The sequence below is a fragment of the Mustela nivalis genome (assembly GCF_964662115.1).
Source record: "Mustela nivalis genome assembly, chromosome: 2".
NCBI lineage: Eukaryota > Metazoa > Chordata > Mammalia > Carnivora > Mustelidae > Mustela > Mustela nivalis.
The window spans coordinates 84,022,847-84,038,975 of NC_139021.1; the positions used below are offsets into that span (position 1 = coordinate 84,022,847).

General features: G+C 44.1%; 1 protein-coding gene and 1 long non-coding RNA gene across 4 annotated transcripts in view; one reads left to right on the forward strand and one right to left on the reverse strand.

Annotated features, from left to right (window-relative positions):
- Positions 1 to 1,981: 1,981 nt before the first annotated feature.
- On the reverse strand, positions 1,982 to 13,043 carry LOC309858917. The gene is made up of 3 exons (XR_014308436.1): positions 12,971 to 13,043; positions 10,978 to 11,069; positions 1,982 to 2,178 (listed from the first exon to the last, which is right to left on the reverse strand). It is a non-coding gene; the product is annotated as an uncharacterized lncRNA (long non-coding RNA).
- Positions 13,044 to 13,846: 803 nt separating this feature from the next.
- Positions 13,847 to 16,129, forward strand: part of LOC309858912 (transcription elongation factor A protein 1) — a 97,587-nt gene continuing 95,304 nt past the window's right edge. The window contains exons 1-2 of one of the 3 annotated variants that reach the window (XM_082719244.1): positions 13,847 to 14,172; positions 15,273 to 15,304. In XM_082719244.1, the coding sequence (XP_082575370.1) occupies positions 14,104 to 14,172; positions 15,273 to 15,304 (101 nt within the window). In that variant the 5' untranslated portion in view covers positions 13,847 to 14,103. Of the gene's footprint in view, positions 14,173 to 14,245; positions 14,652 to 15,272; positions 15,305 to 16,129 lie in introns of those variants that run through there. The other 2 variants (XM_082719246.1, XM_082719245.1) reach the window with 2 other exon arrangements.

Genomic DNA, 16,129 nt, shown 5'->3' on the forward strand with positions numbered 1-16,129 from the left:
TTATACCACATGACAATATTAGTTCAAGATTGATCATAATAAATATCCTAAATATAAGAGCTAAAGTGATAAATCTTACAGAAGAAAACATAGGAGAAAATCTTAGTGATTTGGAGTTAAGAAAAAATTTCTTAAAGTCTAAAATCAAATACATAAACTATAAAAGAAAAATTGATAAATTTGACTTTGTGAAAATTTAAAACTCCTACTCTTTAAAAGACATTTAAGGAATGCCTGGATGGCTCAGTTGTTAAGCATCAGACTTTGGCTCAGGTCATGATCCTAGGGTCCTGGGATTGGGCCCCGTGTGGGGCTCCCTGCTCTTGGGAGGCCTGCTTCTTCCTCTCCCACTCCTCCTGCTTGTGTTCCCTCTCTCACTATCTCTCCCTCTGTCAAATAAATAAAGAACATTTTAAAAATAAAGAAATAAAATAAAAGACACTTAAGAATGAGAAGTTCAGTCACAGATTGGGAGAAATAATTTTTTTAAAAGATTTTATTCATTTATTTGACAGACAGAGATCACAAGCAGGCAGAGAGGCTGGCAGAGAGAGAGGAGGAAGCAAGCTCCCTGCTGAGCAGAGAGCCCAATGTGGGGCTAGATCATGACCTGAGCTGAAGGCAGAGGTTTTAATCCACTGAGCCACCCAGGCGCCCCGGGGAGAAAGTATTTTTAAAACATGTATCTGACAAAGTGTTTGAATCTAGAATAAATACATAATTCTTAAAACACAATAATGTTGAGACAACCCAGTTAAAACATGAACAAAAGATTTGATCGGATATGTAAAATAACTATTTTGGAAAATATTATGCCAAGTTTTTAAAGACTTAAAGCTTCACCTTCCACATGATTCAGCAGTGCCACTCCTAAAAAAATGTGAGTTTATGTTCACATGAAAACTTATATAAGATTGGTAAGATAGAAGCTTTCTTTGAAATAGCCGAAAACTGAAAACACCATAAATGCCGACCATGGGTGAAAGGTTAAACAAATCATGGTATGTAATGGAATGCTACTTAGCAATTTAAAAAATGAACAATGGATGCAACAGTATGGCTAGATCTCTAAATAGTGAGGCTGAGTGAAAGAAGTGCTAGAAAATGCAAATGAATATATTGTGACGAAATAATCAGAGGATTCCCAGGGATGTGCCACAGAGGGAAGAAACAGAAATAGATTATAAACTGGCCCAAGAGAACTTTTCTTTATTATTTTTTTTTAAAGATTCTATTTATTTATTTGAGAGAAAGCAAGCATGAGAAGGGAGGAGGCGCAGAGGGAGAGGGAAAAGCAGACTTACCCAAGAGCAGGGATGCAGAGTCCAGGTCCCTGGATCATGAAATGAACTGAAGGCCAACACTTCATGGACTGAGCCATGCAGGCGACCTGATCCCAAGAGAACTTCTGTGTGCAATGGCTATGTTCATTATTTTGTTTGTAGTGATAGTTACAGGAGTATATAATAAAACAAAACTCATCAAATTGTACACTTTATATATGTGCAGTTCATTGTACGTCACTTTAGATTTCAAAACTGCTGAAACAATACATTGTAACTTAGTGTGTTTTTTAAGCCTATTGTAGAATTTTATTTTTTGTTTGTAGTTTTTTAAAAATTCAACGTTGTTTTTGAAATCTGTTCATGTCACCATATTACCTATCATTCATATATTTTCACCTTTGTATAACATTTCATCATATGAATATAATAGTAAATTCATCTATTTTCCTGTCAATGAATGTTTAGGTAATTATTGGTTTTTCACTCTATGAAGCGGTGCTTTTAATATTCCTATATGTCTCTCTGTGCATATATATGTAAGGGTTTCTAACAGAGTAGGGCTGTTGGTCATAGCTACTGTTAACCCTAAAAAAACAGAAACTGCTAGTTATTTTACCAGCAAAAGATGGGTTTATTCAGGAATAAAAGAGAATTATAATCTGGGACAAATACGCTATGGCAAAACCATAGGCAAGTCCAGGGAACAAAGAAGAGGTGCCCTTTTTTAAGGAGAAAAGAGGTAGGTTGGGAAGGTTGTTATAAACTGAAAGTTCATCGAATAAATTGGGAATTTGACTTCCAGGGTCTTCTGCGTTTTTTGCACTGTTGGGTGGGCAGGGGAAGGTAAAGAAAGTGGTTCTTCCTTAGGCTGGTCTAGTAGAGGAGTATCCACCTGCAAGAGAAAGATCCCATAAGGTCCAATCTGTGTCTTCTGTTGGGTCTGCAACTGACTAGAGTGTTAGGGCAGAGCTCCACCTTCCAAACCCACCCATTCTACTTTAGTGAAGTTTCATGTTACTAATTTTCACAATACACACATCTGCAGCTTCACTAGAACTTTCCAAATTGCTCTGCAGTTTCATCCCAGTTTATACTTTCATTAGTAGTGTACACAGTTGAACCATGTTCTGTTCTTTCCCATATTACTGGTCTAAAGTAGTAAGTTGTTTTAATTTGCATTTCTTTCATGATTAGAAAAGTTGGGTACTTCCTTTTTTTAGTCATTTGGATTTCCTCTTCTGGATATTGCCTAGAATTTGCTGGGAGATGTAAGAGGAGAAATGGAGGAGCCATCTGAATTTTCTCTCAAATGTAGTCAGTTATTCTGATATCATTTGCTGAAAAACTGTCATTTTTCTACTGATTTGAAATGTCACCCTTAATGTATGTGTGTCTTTTTTTTTTTTTTTTTTTAGATTTAATTCTGTTCTGTTCTGTTCAAATAAATCCAAGCAGGGTAAGTGGGTGGCTTAGTTAGTTAAGTGGGTAAGCACCTGTCTTTGGCTAGGATCATGATCTCAGGGTCCTTGGTTTGAGCCCCACACTGGGTCTCAGCAGGGAGCTTGATTTCCCCACTCCTGCTCACCCTGCTTGTGCTCTTTCTGTCAAATAAAAAAAAAATCTTGAAAGAAAGAAAGAAATAGAGAAGGAAAGAAAGAAAAGAAAGATATCTGAACAAGTAAGGAAAATCAGAAAATGATCCAATCTACTCATACTTTCTGACATTGGTAATTTACTACTGTAACTTTTAGATGATGCTGATGGAGAGGGAAAATACTTATCCTCTACTCTCTTAGGTTCAGTAACTGATGACTTCTAAGTTGAATTGACAAAAGACAAATTAACAGGAGAAAGAGGCTTGTTTCATATGTATATGTGGGGGTGGCTCACAGAAATGATGAGAAAACTAAAAAGAGTTGGGGCACATGGCTGGCTCAGTCAATGGTGCATGCAGCTCTTGATCTTGGGGTCATTGAGCTTAACCCCCACATTGGTCTTAGAGATCACTTAAGGAAAAAAAAACTCTAAAGAGGTGGTCAGATATGTAGGCTATGTACCATTTTAAGAAAGGTAAATAAATTTGTGGAGAAATAACAAGACAAAGGAAAAGGGTTTTGAGCTTCTAAGTGTAGTAAATTAGGGAAAGGTAAATCAGTGGACAAACTAATGGAAGGCAAATGTTATTTTGCCAAGTTTGTTTGTGAAAGTCCACTTTGGTTCCAACTTTGTCTTCTGTGTGGGTATAATACTCCTGCAGAAGAGATTTATGGCTGTCCTCATTTCTTTCTTTTTCTTTTGCAAAATTTTACTTATTTAGAGCAAGAGAGCATACACATGCCAGTGTGAGCTGAGGGAAGGGCTGAGGGAGAGAGTGAATCTCAACAGGCAGACTCTGAGCATGGAGCCCAACACAGAGCTTAATATCACCACCCTGAGATCCTGACCTGAGCTGAAACCAATAGTCAAACAATCAACTGAGCCACCCAGATACCTCGGTTGTCCGTAGAAGTTTCTGTTATTCGTCAGATAAAGGAAAGTCCTAGAGGGCTTCTTTCTTCATCTATTGACTCTCAGTGCCCTTAACATAAAATAATTCATATAATAAAATTCCATATTTTCGGGTGGTATATTCTGATCCCCTTCAATGTCATGCATTTGGTAGGGTTGGTAGCTCAAATTACTGTATTTCTTTTTTAATATACCTGGATTTTCCTGCATGTCTATTCTCCCATGTGTATGAATTTTAGAATAATTTTATAAAATTGGAAAATTGGACTGGGTTATTAAAAAATAATTATTACTGTATAAGTTATTGGGATTTTAATTGGGAGTACATTGTATTGATAGTAATTCTGAACAAATTAATAACCTTATACTATTGTATCTTCCTGTTGGGTCCCCCAATGTTGGAACCCCAATGATGGGTCCGTGAATAAAGGAGCAAGACTGATACAAAGCGAAAAGTCAAGCAAAGCTTTATTTCATGCCAAGCATCAAGAATCAACCCGACCGTCAAACAGACTGGTCGGGGCCACCCTTACAGAGAGGGTGACCCTTCTCTGTTTCACAGACTAGCTTTTATAGAGCAAAAGCCATGTGGTTGGGCTTGGCCATGCACAGGTGGCCAATGAAATTGTAACGCACAGAGAAAGCTGCACAGTGATGCTAGGTGACCAATTGAATTACAATTTACCCTAGTAGACATCGGAACCAGCCTATCACCTTGGTTAGAATTGGCGCCCAAAAGGTGCCCAAAGGGCAGGGCCCATACCCCTTGGTAGCTAGGAGACAGTATGTGCCCCCACTGATTGGATACCTCCACTGGTCTGACCCACCCTTGTATTTGGACTTTGTGACCTGGGACTGGTTTCCGGGACTTGTTTTTAAGTAAGTTCCCCGGGGGGGGGGGGGGGGATCAGGGTCAATGTTAGTTTTACCACAAAATGGAAGTTTGACCGGGGTGGGGATGCTCTGGCTGAATATGCCCTTAAGATTCCCCACTTTTCTTTGGATATTACTCAAATCTTTGACTTTTCAGCCAGTTCTATGTCCCTTTTTAACGGCTGTTGGACTATTCTAATGACCCCAGTGTAATTTACCCAGGAACAGCATTTCTCTCTTAGGGCTGCGCAGAGCCCCCTCTTTTTAGAAATAGTATGTCAAGCCTTTCTCTATATTTCCCACCTATATTTTAACAATAGGAGCAACAATGAACTCATTGTTTCCGAGTCTTAGCTTTAGTCCATGATCGGTGGGGTCCATCAGCAGCGGCATCCATCTCTGGGGATCATCCTCGTCCTTGGCTCCTTTGGTGTGACCTGCAAAAATCCAGGTCCCGATGCCTCCTACTTTCACAGCCATGGGGGTGGTCGGGATGACAGCAAATGGTCCTTTCAGCGAGGCTCCAAGTTTCCCACTTGGTGGCAGCACATCCAAACCAAGTCCCCGGGTTGGTAAGGATGTGGCTTCACCTCCGTCTCTGTCCCAATGTGGGCAGTCCAGATCCGTGCGTGGCCTCTTTTTAAGACAAACTGCAAAGCCTGCAGTGACTGGAGTACAGACCGATCAGTCATTTGTGCTAGGACAACCCCTTGTAGCCGAGGGCAGAACAGAGGGGTGTCTCTTGAACATTATTTCAAATGGGGTCACCTTGTTTAAGCAGGGTGTACATCGCACCCTGAGGAGGGTAAAAGGAAGGAGATCCACCCACCCACCACCAGTCTCCAGAATTAGTTCTTCCAAGGTCTCTTTGAGAGTCCGGTTCATTCTCTCTCCTTGCCCAGAGCTCTGGGGCTGGTAGGCACAATGTAGTTTCCAATTAGTGCCCGCAGCCTTGGCCAATGCCTGCGAGACTGAACTCACAAATCCAGGGCTGTTGTCTGACCCAATCGCAAGAGGTAACCCATACCTCTAGTAGCCTTTTGGCTACCACTCCTGCCATCTCATGTTTGGCAGAAAAAAAACCTCTACCCAGCCTACCGTCCATATAGATGTTGGCGGTCTTACCCTTGGCCATCTATAGTGCCTTGGTGAACACAATCAGCTCCGCTTTTTCCGCTGAGGTTCCATGTGGCAGGGCTGTCGTCCAGAGTTCCTGCTCAGGAGAAACCACCATAGCCTCCGCGTAAGCTACTCCCTGACCATGTAGCTACTCCCCTCTGTGGACAGAGTCATTTCCGCATCTGGGAGGGGAGTGTCTCTGAGATCCAGCCTTCTTCCTGTGACCTGGGTTAGGACCTCTCCGCAGTCATGTGGGTGGTCAGTCAGCATCTCTGGCAGCAATGTGGGTGGATTTAGCACCGCTGGGGGCCGGAAAGTCACTTTTGGTTCTTTGAGGAGGAGGGCCTGATATCCCGTCACTCAGGCGTTTGTTATCCACCGGTCTGGTGGGGTCCGGAGAAGGTCTTCGATAGTGTGGGTGGTGATCAAGATGAGATTTTGACCCAAAGTCGATTTGCCTGCATCCTTGACCAGGATGGCCAGGGCAGCAATTATGCGAAGACAAGGGGGGAACCCAGCCGCTACTGGATCTAGTTTTTCGCTAAGATAGGCTACTGGCCTTTGCCAAGGCCCCAGAGTCTGGGTCAAAACTCCCTTAGCTACCCCGGCCTTTTCATCCAAATACAAGTGGAAGGGCTTGGTAACATCTGGGATGGCCAGTGCTGGGGCACTCAGTAAGGCTGTTTTTAAGAGTCCTCCCTTAGTCAGTTCGTAGAGAGGTCAATCAATCTCCGCAAACCGTGGTATCCACAGCCTGAAGTAGCCCACCGTCCCAAGAAACTCCCCTACTTGTCCGGACGTGGTGGGGCGGGGATATCGGGTGATCACCTGTATCCTGGACTCAGACAGCGAACACACTCCCTCATGGAGATCAAAGCCTATAAAAGTGGCAAGGCTCTGACAAAGCTGTGCTTTTTTGCTGACACCTGATACCCTTTTCCAGCAGAGTCTGTAAGAGAGCTCTCGCCGCCATCACCGCCGCCCCGCCAGCATGACCCATAGTCCTCAGCGGCTATTTCCACTATTCCCACTAACTCAGTCAGATTCGTCCTTTCAAATCCTTCAATTTTCTGAAGTTTCCTCCTTTTATCTGGGGCTGACTGACTGGCAAAGGCAAGATCATCTAAACAAGCTATCGTGCAACTTCTCTGAGGTTTACCTCAAGGTATCTAGCTTAGGTAAACAAACATTTAAAGACCATCAAATCTAGAATTTAACATCTGCAAGGGTGTGTTATTAAAACTAATTTTTCGGGGCGCCTGGGTGGCTCAGTGGGTTAAGCCACTGCCTTTGGCTCAGGTCATGATCTCAGGGTCCTGGGATCGAGTCCCGCATCGGGCTCTCTGCTCCACAGGGAGCCTGCTTCCTCCTCTCTCTCTCTGCCTGCCTCTCTGCCTACTTGTGATCTCTCTCTGTCAAATAAAAAAATAAAATCTTTAAAAAAAAAAAATCTAATTTTTCTCTCTAAAATAACCCTCATTTCCAGAGATAGCCAAATCAGGACTAATTCATTTGAAAAACAAGTCCAGTTTTAAGAAACTTGGCTTAATTATTTACATAAGCTCAGCAAGAACAGTAAGTAACCATATAGATCTTTTAGAATCTGCTCTGCTGGAACTTCTTATATGAAATCTCTAGGTTGACCTTTTAGTAGCCTCTCCAGGCCAGAAGCCAAGCCATGAACTTGCCATCAGACATGGCTGCAATACCTGTTGATTTGGGCAAATTCTTCTTCCTGAGGTCCTGACCTTGCCAGGTAGTGACATTCTTTACTCACCTGGTAAGGCTGCTGGAAACTCTGTAAGCAAGGTATCAGGCCAACTGTTCCAAAGGGCTTTGTGGCTCCAGGTTTTGTAAAGTCAACCTAAGTTCCTCTAAGCTATCTGCTCATAGCTGAGTCCTTTCAAATATGACATTCGAGTCAAAGCCTTGGTAAAATAACCAGTGTTTCCAATGGTGTCCTGTTACAAGGAGAACAGATTCTTATTGAACTTATGCAAATGATCGATTGCCATGGAAGAATGAATACTTACTAAGACCTTTTGGTTTCAGAGGGTTCAGATAGAGAGAAAAGTTGAATGCCTTGATTCGTTTACAAATGAGTACTTTTACATCTCTGTAAGTTACAGACTTAACTTAAGAAAAAGTTTCCCTAGTCTGGAAGAGCAAACATTACAGAACCAGTCATGTTTAAAACATTAAGAGACACAACATTACAACTTCCTTCAGTTCATCTAGTCCCACATTACTAATTCTGGTTTAGGCCAAATGCAGCTTTTACTTCTGGAAATTCTTACCCATTTCAGTTCCAGGATTTTAACATATCAAAGACCTGTATTTGTCCTGAAAGTCTCCCATATGAATTTCCTTTAAAGGGCGGAATCCATCTTACAAGAGAATTAAAACAATTACTAATGAAAAAAACTCAGGATAGATATGGTTAAATATCAAGTGATGACCCTTATCAAAACATTAAAATTTTGGAAAATGTAAAGAACCTCTAGAGTAGTTACAGTATTTACCCAAATGTAACCCAAGGTTTATCATTGGTTTAGCAGTCCTCCTTGAGAAACTTAGCATCTCAAGGAAAAGCATCATGAGTCAAAGAGATCTCATTTACAACTCTGGTCAGGCAAAGAGAAAACCATTTACATTTTTTTAGAAACACCTCAATTATTAACCAATTGTGAGCTGTTAACAGAATTCAGTTAAGCACAAAAGAGGTTTACCAACAGATTTCAAAAACACAAACCTAGTTCCAGCAACCAGCCCTCAAGCATTTTATCCCATTTGGTTTAAAGTTTCAGGTTGGCAAAGACTTTGAAAGCTACTTTAACAATTACCAATTAAAATTCTGAGACAGACAATTAACCATCAGTTTAGTCATCTCTTTGCTAACAGGTTTCAACAGATTTCAACAGGTTTTAACAAATAACATGAGCTTATTTGACCTTAAGTAAAAACTCTGAAGTTTCACATTTACTACTGTTAACTCAAAAGACATGTTCATCCTAATTAACCCGAAAACTTAACTTACTTCAAATACTGATTTACGTTCCACCTGGGCCCATACCGCTTCAAATGTTTACCTGAGACCCGGGTGGGAAGATCTGGGCGGGGGGGGGGGGTGGGGGGGGTGGTGGTGTTAGGTCCGGGGGCCCTCTACTTGTTTCCCAACAGTGGAGAACAGAACAAAGTGCCACCAGAAGGCAGAGAAAGGGTTCCCAGTTCTAAAGCTAGCTCATCAATCAGCTCCAAGAGAGGAGCAGAGGTCATGCTTTCCCACCAGCAAGGGGGAGGGGCTAGGCAGTCCACATCAGGCCAGAGAAGGCAAAGAATGTCTCCGAAACAAAGTTTGTTTAGGCAGCTGCTTGGGAATGTTCCTTAAAGTCTCTGTCTCGAGTTAGACTAACCCCAGTTGGCTCCAGTTATAGCCATTAATACACGAAATGAGGGAGGGAGAAGCCCACATCTATTAGGAGGAAAGGAGAGATGAAAGTCAGAGTCCCCTTACTCTGCTTGCCCCATTCCTTCAAACACAACAGCACAGCACAGCAGACTACAAAAAGACAAGACAAAGACAACCGCAAACCCAGCGGCCCTCACCCAGAGCCTGCCGCGGGTGGGGGTTTTCTCTGTCCCCTACAGACGCTCGCCAGTGGGGATTTTCTCGGTCCCCTAGGAATGAACAACACAACAGGCAACAAAAAGACACGACAAAATCAACTGCAGACCCAGCGGCCTTCACCCAGAGCCTGCCACTGGCGGGGGTTTTCCCAGCCCCCTACAGACGCTGGCTGGGATGAGCCACAGAACAGAACCAGAGGCCCTCACCCAGAGCCTGCCGCTGGAGGGGGTTTTCCCGGCCCCCTGACCGCCTACGGCAACTCCGACCCCTAGAGACGGTCTACCAGAAGAGGGATGGGGTGTCCCCGCATCCACTCCAGCCCTGGAGAGCATGGCTGCATCCAGGTTCTCCCTGGTGGGCCATACCTGGAACTCCACAACCAGACAGAACCAGACCCAGAAATTCTGATGCTGGTTCAGTTCTCGTCGTTTAATCCCGGACGAGCCCCCAATGTTGGGTCGCCCAATAATGGGTCCCCCAATGATGGGTCTGTGATTAAAGGAGCAAGACTGATACAAAGCAAAAAGTCAAGCAAAGCTTTATTTCACGCCAAGCATCAAGAATCAACCCGACTGTCAAACAGATTGGTCCAGGCCACCCCTTACAGAGAGGGCGACACTTCTCTGTTTCATAGACTAGCTTTTATAGAGCAAAGGCCATGTGGTTGGGCCTGGCCATGCACAGGTGGCCAATGAAATTGTAATGCACAGAGAAAGCTGCACAGTCATGCTAGGTGACCAACTGAATTACAATTTACCCTAGTAGACATCGGAATCAGCCTATCACCTTGGTTAGAACTGGCGCCCAAAAGGTGCCCAAAGGGCGGGGCCCATACTCCTTGGTAGCTAGGTCCTATTCACTTACTTGACATTTCTGTGTGCTGATGGCTTCATGGTTTTCCTGATATAGGTCTGGTATATTCTTGCCCAATTTTCCTGAATATATATATATATATTTTTTTTTTTTTTAAGATTTTATTTATTTATTTGACATAGACAGAGATCAGAAGTAGGCAGAGAGGCAGGCAGAGAGAGATTAGGAGGCAGGCTCCCCGTCAAGCAGAGAGCCCAATGCGGGGCTCGATCCCCGGACACCAAGATCATGACCTGAGCCAAAGGCAGAGGCTCAACCCCCTGAATCACCCAGGCGTGCCCCTTAATTATTTTTTTTTAAAGATTTTATTTATTTGACAGAGAGAGATCACAAGTAGGCAGAGAGGCAGGCAGAGAGAGAAAGGGGGAAGCAGGCTCTCCGCAGAGCAGAGAGCCCGATGCGGGGCTCGATCCCAGGACTCTGGGATCATGACCTGAGCCGAAGGCAGAGGCTTTAACCCACTGAGCCACCCAGGCGCCCCGCCCCTTAATTATTTATTAAAAACTTCTATCATGAATATTTTTTCTTCCATTAGTTATTCTAACCAGCTAGTATTTGTAGCTAGAAAAACTACTCATTTTTGTATATTGATTTAGTAATTAGTGATTGTTGCGAGCAAAACCCCTACGTCCCGCCTAGAGGTCGCAACGTGTAAAGAAGAGATAGAGAGATGGATATGATGTAACTCACTTGATCTTCATTGGGACGAGGTCCGCACCACTATCGTGGCCCGGTCACGGTCCGCTGACGTTGTCACGGAGAAGGAGATGTCGCCTCACAATCTAGACAGAGAAGTCACCGCAGAAGTTGAGACTGAGAACCAGCGAGGGGTTGGCAACGAAACTGTCGGGGCGTCGGTAGCACTGGGGATGATGTTCTCCCGACAGGGAACTAGCTTCACCTCAGTCCAACCCGATGCCTCTTTATATACTGTGCTAAGTCTCCTTCATAAACATATTACATCACTTATTTTTCTTATGCTTACACACCAAAAACATACACACGTCGCAAACACGTTTTGGTTTACGATATTTCGCACAAGTTAAAATATTTACAACTTGGTACTCCGCACTAATCTTATCACTACACGCATATGGTCTAGGCTTATTTGCTATGTGGTATTTGCTATGTGGTTAGTTTGTTATCACTACATGCATATGGTCTAGGCTTATTTGCTATGTGATTAGTTTGTATTTTGTTCCTTTTGCCTGTTTTTCATTTAGTAGGGGTTTGCACTTACTACATATTATTTATTTATTTATTTATTCATTTATTTATTACACTTTATTTATTAAAGGTTCGTACTCACTACAGTGATATTGCATAATTTTCTTATAAATTTTAAATAGCTTTCTTAAATTTTCCCTTTGTGTGGGAAACAAAGGCAAAGAAAAAAATAAATTTTCTTATTGCCTACAGCCCCTTGACAAGTCCTGGGAAACTGGTAGAGCTACTTTCCTCTGGGAGCTCAGCTCCCTCTATGTTAAAAGTTTTTGCTAAGGGCAAAAAGCAATCTTTCCTTAACATTATCCAAACCCCCAGTATCCTGTAAGTCTACTTTAACATATAAAAATTCCTTTGGAAACTTCCTTTATCTCTACACCCCTAGATACATGTTAGCAATCATTTCCTAAACATATGACCTACTGATATACATCTGAAGGGTCTCATGACTAGGGTTTTATTAGACAGTAATAAATGACCTTTTCCTAACCATAGTTAGAGCCTACCCCCTACATCCCCCTCCCCCCAATCCTCTCCCGAGGCTTTCACAAAATCACCTTTTTGCACCATATCCATCTCAAGATTTTTTCCTGGCCATCTCCTACAGACCGCAATCATTTCCTACATCATAATCATCTGAAAATAATGATAATTTTGTCTTTTTTCAATTATATTTATTTCATTCCCTTACCTGAGGAAGAGAGAGCACAAAGTTACTTATAACACAAGTTCTAAGAACTCGTGCTTAGACACAAAAAACACAAAGTTACTTAGACAATGTAGTACTTGGGAGAACCTTGCAGGATTGGGAAAGAGGGACAGGTGACTGAAATACATCACATTGAGCTGTCCTACTCCCCACTATTGTAAGTTAATTGTTAGAACCCGGCGTGGCCCCTGGAACTCTACATACCACATCATAGAAAAATTCGCATACTAGGGAACAAGTTATGTTCACAGTAACAGCCACAGATAGCTTTTCTCTGTTTATATCGCAACCAAATACTTAAAAGCCTGACATAAACACATGTACTCCAAGGTGAAATAAGTCACATTACCATTTTCAATAAATCTGCATCAATTTACCATTTTTGAATTCTCAGCACTCAAAACCACGATAAGTCATAAAAAATAGTACGAATAAGATTCCCGAAACCTTCAGCATGTGGTTATCCTGTGAATTGGAGTGAGTTTTTGAAGCCTTTTTTTTGTTGTTGTTCACTAACTTCCTTCCCTGTCTTATACTACCCCCTAATGATTGTATACCTCCTTTAAGTTTCTCCACTGAATCCTTCTGAAGGTCAGGGCATTTTGCCTTTAAGTGTTTCAGTCTCTTAGCCCTTCACGAATCCTACAGAGTGTTTGATGGGCTTTGAGCTCTCCCTGCCCCCCCTCCCCAACACCCAGTGTAGAAAAGGGGCTATCCAGTCTTGTCCTTAAATCAATAGAGTGTCAATACCCATCAGTCATAAACTGTGGATCCTCGATGCAACTGATTTCCCTTCCAGCTGAGGTTTAAAGGAGGGGAATCGGTGAAGTTCTAGATGAACTGATGAAGTTCTAGAACCTACGTGAGGTTCGGTGGGCTGAGTTCCGGAGCAGATGACCAAGAAAGAATTCTTGAGACATCTTTGGTGCAAAATGGTGGTTTATAAAAGCACGGGGACAGCGCTCATGGGCCCAAAGAGCTGCTGCCCTGAGTTGTGAGGGATGGCAGGTTGTGTACCCTGCCCTCCGGGGGAAGGTGAGGGAAAGGGAGGTTTCAATGAAGTTTTCATATGCTAAAGAGGGCCTACAAGGGGCCTACAAGGTGCCATTAACATCAAGATAGTTGGGAGATGCCTGTCTTGCAGGATTGTGATCTCTGCAAGTTAACTATTTGTTTCTTGTTTATGGCGGTCAGCGGGGCCTGAGGAATGTTACACATATTACCAGGGGAGCTGGTGGAGACGGGGTGCAAGGTGCCAGCTTTTGTTTTGTCCTCAGCCAGCTTCCTGCTCCCTCATCAAAAGTACACCCCGGTAAAGCCCCGAATGGAAGGAAATAAAGCAAAAGCTCGACTGGCCTTTGTGAGGCCGACTCTTCCTGACCCTTACGAACCAGTATACACCCTACATTAGGAAACAAAGGAGTATCTGCCGCTGGATACCACTGCCTTTGGGAATAATTCTCTTCACTACGCGGCCCCAAGAGCGGAAGGTAAAGCCAGGCTCCAGGGATCACGCTACCCGCCTGGGCCTAAGAGCCTTGGGCGGCGGGGCACTCGCACCTAGCGAGCGCTGGCGGCGGAGCAGGCGAAGGTCAGCTCGGGTCGCTTCCCGTGGGCAGCCAATCAGCGGAAGGAGATGCCGGGCATTGTGACACGCGGAGGAGAGAGGGGCAGAGGCGGGGCCGGCTGACAGGCCCCTCCGAGCGCGGGCACGCGGAACCGGCGCAAGGCGGCGCGGCGCCTCAGCGCCTCATTGGCGCGCACGCGCCTGAGCGCGCGCCCGGAGGGGCGGGCCGGGACTCGCCGCTCGCACGCCCTTGGGCCAGGGCCGGTGTCCGCCTGTACGTTTTGCCTCCGACGCGCGCAGTCAGTGGAGCTGGTGTATGTGCGGCAATAACATGTCTGCCCCGCTTCCCGCCACCGTGCCCGCCGTCCGGAAAGCCACCGCTGCGGTGAGTGGCGGCGAGTAGGGTTCGGAGGGGCCTCTCGGCCCACTGCGGGCTACCGCCTTTGGCGCGGGTTTGGCGTCGCAGGCTGGTGAGCTGCCGGTGGGTGGGGACGCTCTGCCGGGCGGGGTGCGGAGGGAGTGTGGTGAGGTGGGGAAGGCTGGCCCCGCGCCGGTCGGTGCTGTCTGGAGAGCGCGCTGGCCTCGCGGCCGGGGTGGGGGATTCGCGTCCCACTCCCCCCACCTCCCACCCCGAGTCCTCCTCCGCCTTGCGGAGTGAGTGCGGCCCGCGGGACCCCCGGACCTTCCCCACCCCCACCACGGCCCGGGCTTGGAGGCGCTGGCGTTACTGGAGAGGCGCCCTAACACGAGGTGGCTTTATCTCGTGTTTCTGTCTCGTTTGTGGATGAGAGGATGATTTTCTTGCCTTGCACTCTCGTTCTAAATTAAAGAAGTTGGAAGATTTCGTGTCTTACAAAATCAGAGGTACTGTTTTGGTTATTTCCCCCCTGATGTAACTTGTGTATGAGGATCTCAAACTTGTTTTTAAACCACCCCCCTCCTTTTTGCGATGGAAAACTTCTACAGCTTTTGTGAGAGATTTCAGTGGTTTGACAAGAAAGAGACAAACTCTTTTTCTTCCAGTGTGGTTGGTGATCATTGGCACTTACAAATGTCTGAGACCTTTAAGCGCTAAAACGCAACGTTAATTATCTTAGGAATTCAAGGAGAGAAGTTAAGGATTTTTTTTTTTTTAAGATTTTATTTATTTATTTGACAGACAGAGATCACAAGTAGGCAGAGAGGAAGGCAGAGAGTGAGAGAGAGGAGGAAGCAGGCTCCCCGCGGAGCAGAGAGCCCGACGTGGGGCTCGATCCCAGGATCCTGGGATCATGACCCGAGCCGAAGGCAGAGGCTTTAACCCACTGAGCCACCCAGGCGCCCCAGGATTTTTTTTAATGAAGAGGTCTGTAGCGATTAACTAACCTGCTGAGGGCAGTGCTCTCTAATTGTAGCATCCACCTTAACCAAAGCTTCAATGTGTAGCAAGAGTTCGGAGTGGGTTTATTTAGGCATTGCTTATTCATTTTTCCTCTTTTCTTATAGGTGATTTTCCTTCATGGACTGGGAGATACAGGGTAGGTACCCTTATTCGTTACAGTAATGAAATGGGGTTATGCAACTGTATACTATGAAAAGTTTACCTAAGGACTCTAGGAATGTAGAAAAGAAGATTGGTAGTCCTACTTACAGTCCAAGAATAAGATACAACTTTTTCTTTTTCGAAAACTCCCAGAATTTTTCTCTGATCATCTTAAATTTCTCATTTTTCAACTCATGTTCCTGGAACATACTAAAATTGCAAACTCCTTGAATTGCTGTGGGTATTAGATGCCGGAGGTGGGTAGAATGTTTGTAGAGACAGTGTGTGCAACTGAGAGCTCTACAGGAGTTAAAATTTCAGGGCAGGTTGAGAAGTAGTTGATTTTGATAAGGAAGTAATAGCAATATGAGGTATAGAGCATTCTGATTGAGTGCTTAGGTATTCCCTTAAAAGAAAAAAGCAGTGTAAGTGCAGGAGAGGCCACTGAAAGATTTGGAGTCTGATAAAACGAATTATGTTGTGCTAACTTTAGATATATAATATGTCTTTCCCTTGGGCTTTTTCTCTATTGAGATGTTTTGTTTTTAATTTAAAGCTGTGATTATCAGGGCACCTAGCTGGTTCAGTCGGGAGAGCTTGCAGCCCTTGGTCTCAGGGTGGTGAGTCCAAGCCGCACATTGGGTATGGAGCAATAACAAGCAGTGATTTTCTATTTGAAACTTGGGCAAAAGTGTTGTTACAAAATTACAGAACTGGAGGAAATCTGCAGAGTAAATACATTTTAATTAAGTAATAAAAATAAATAAAACAAAACCCAAACTATTAAATCTTTACAAAGAGGCATTGCACTAGATTGTTA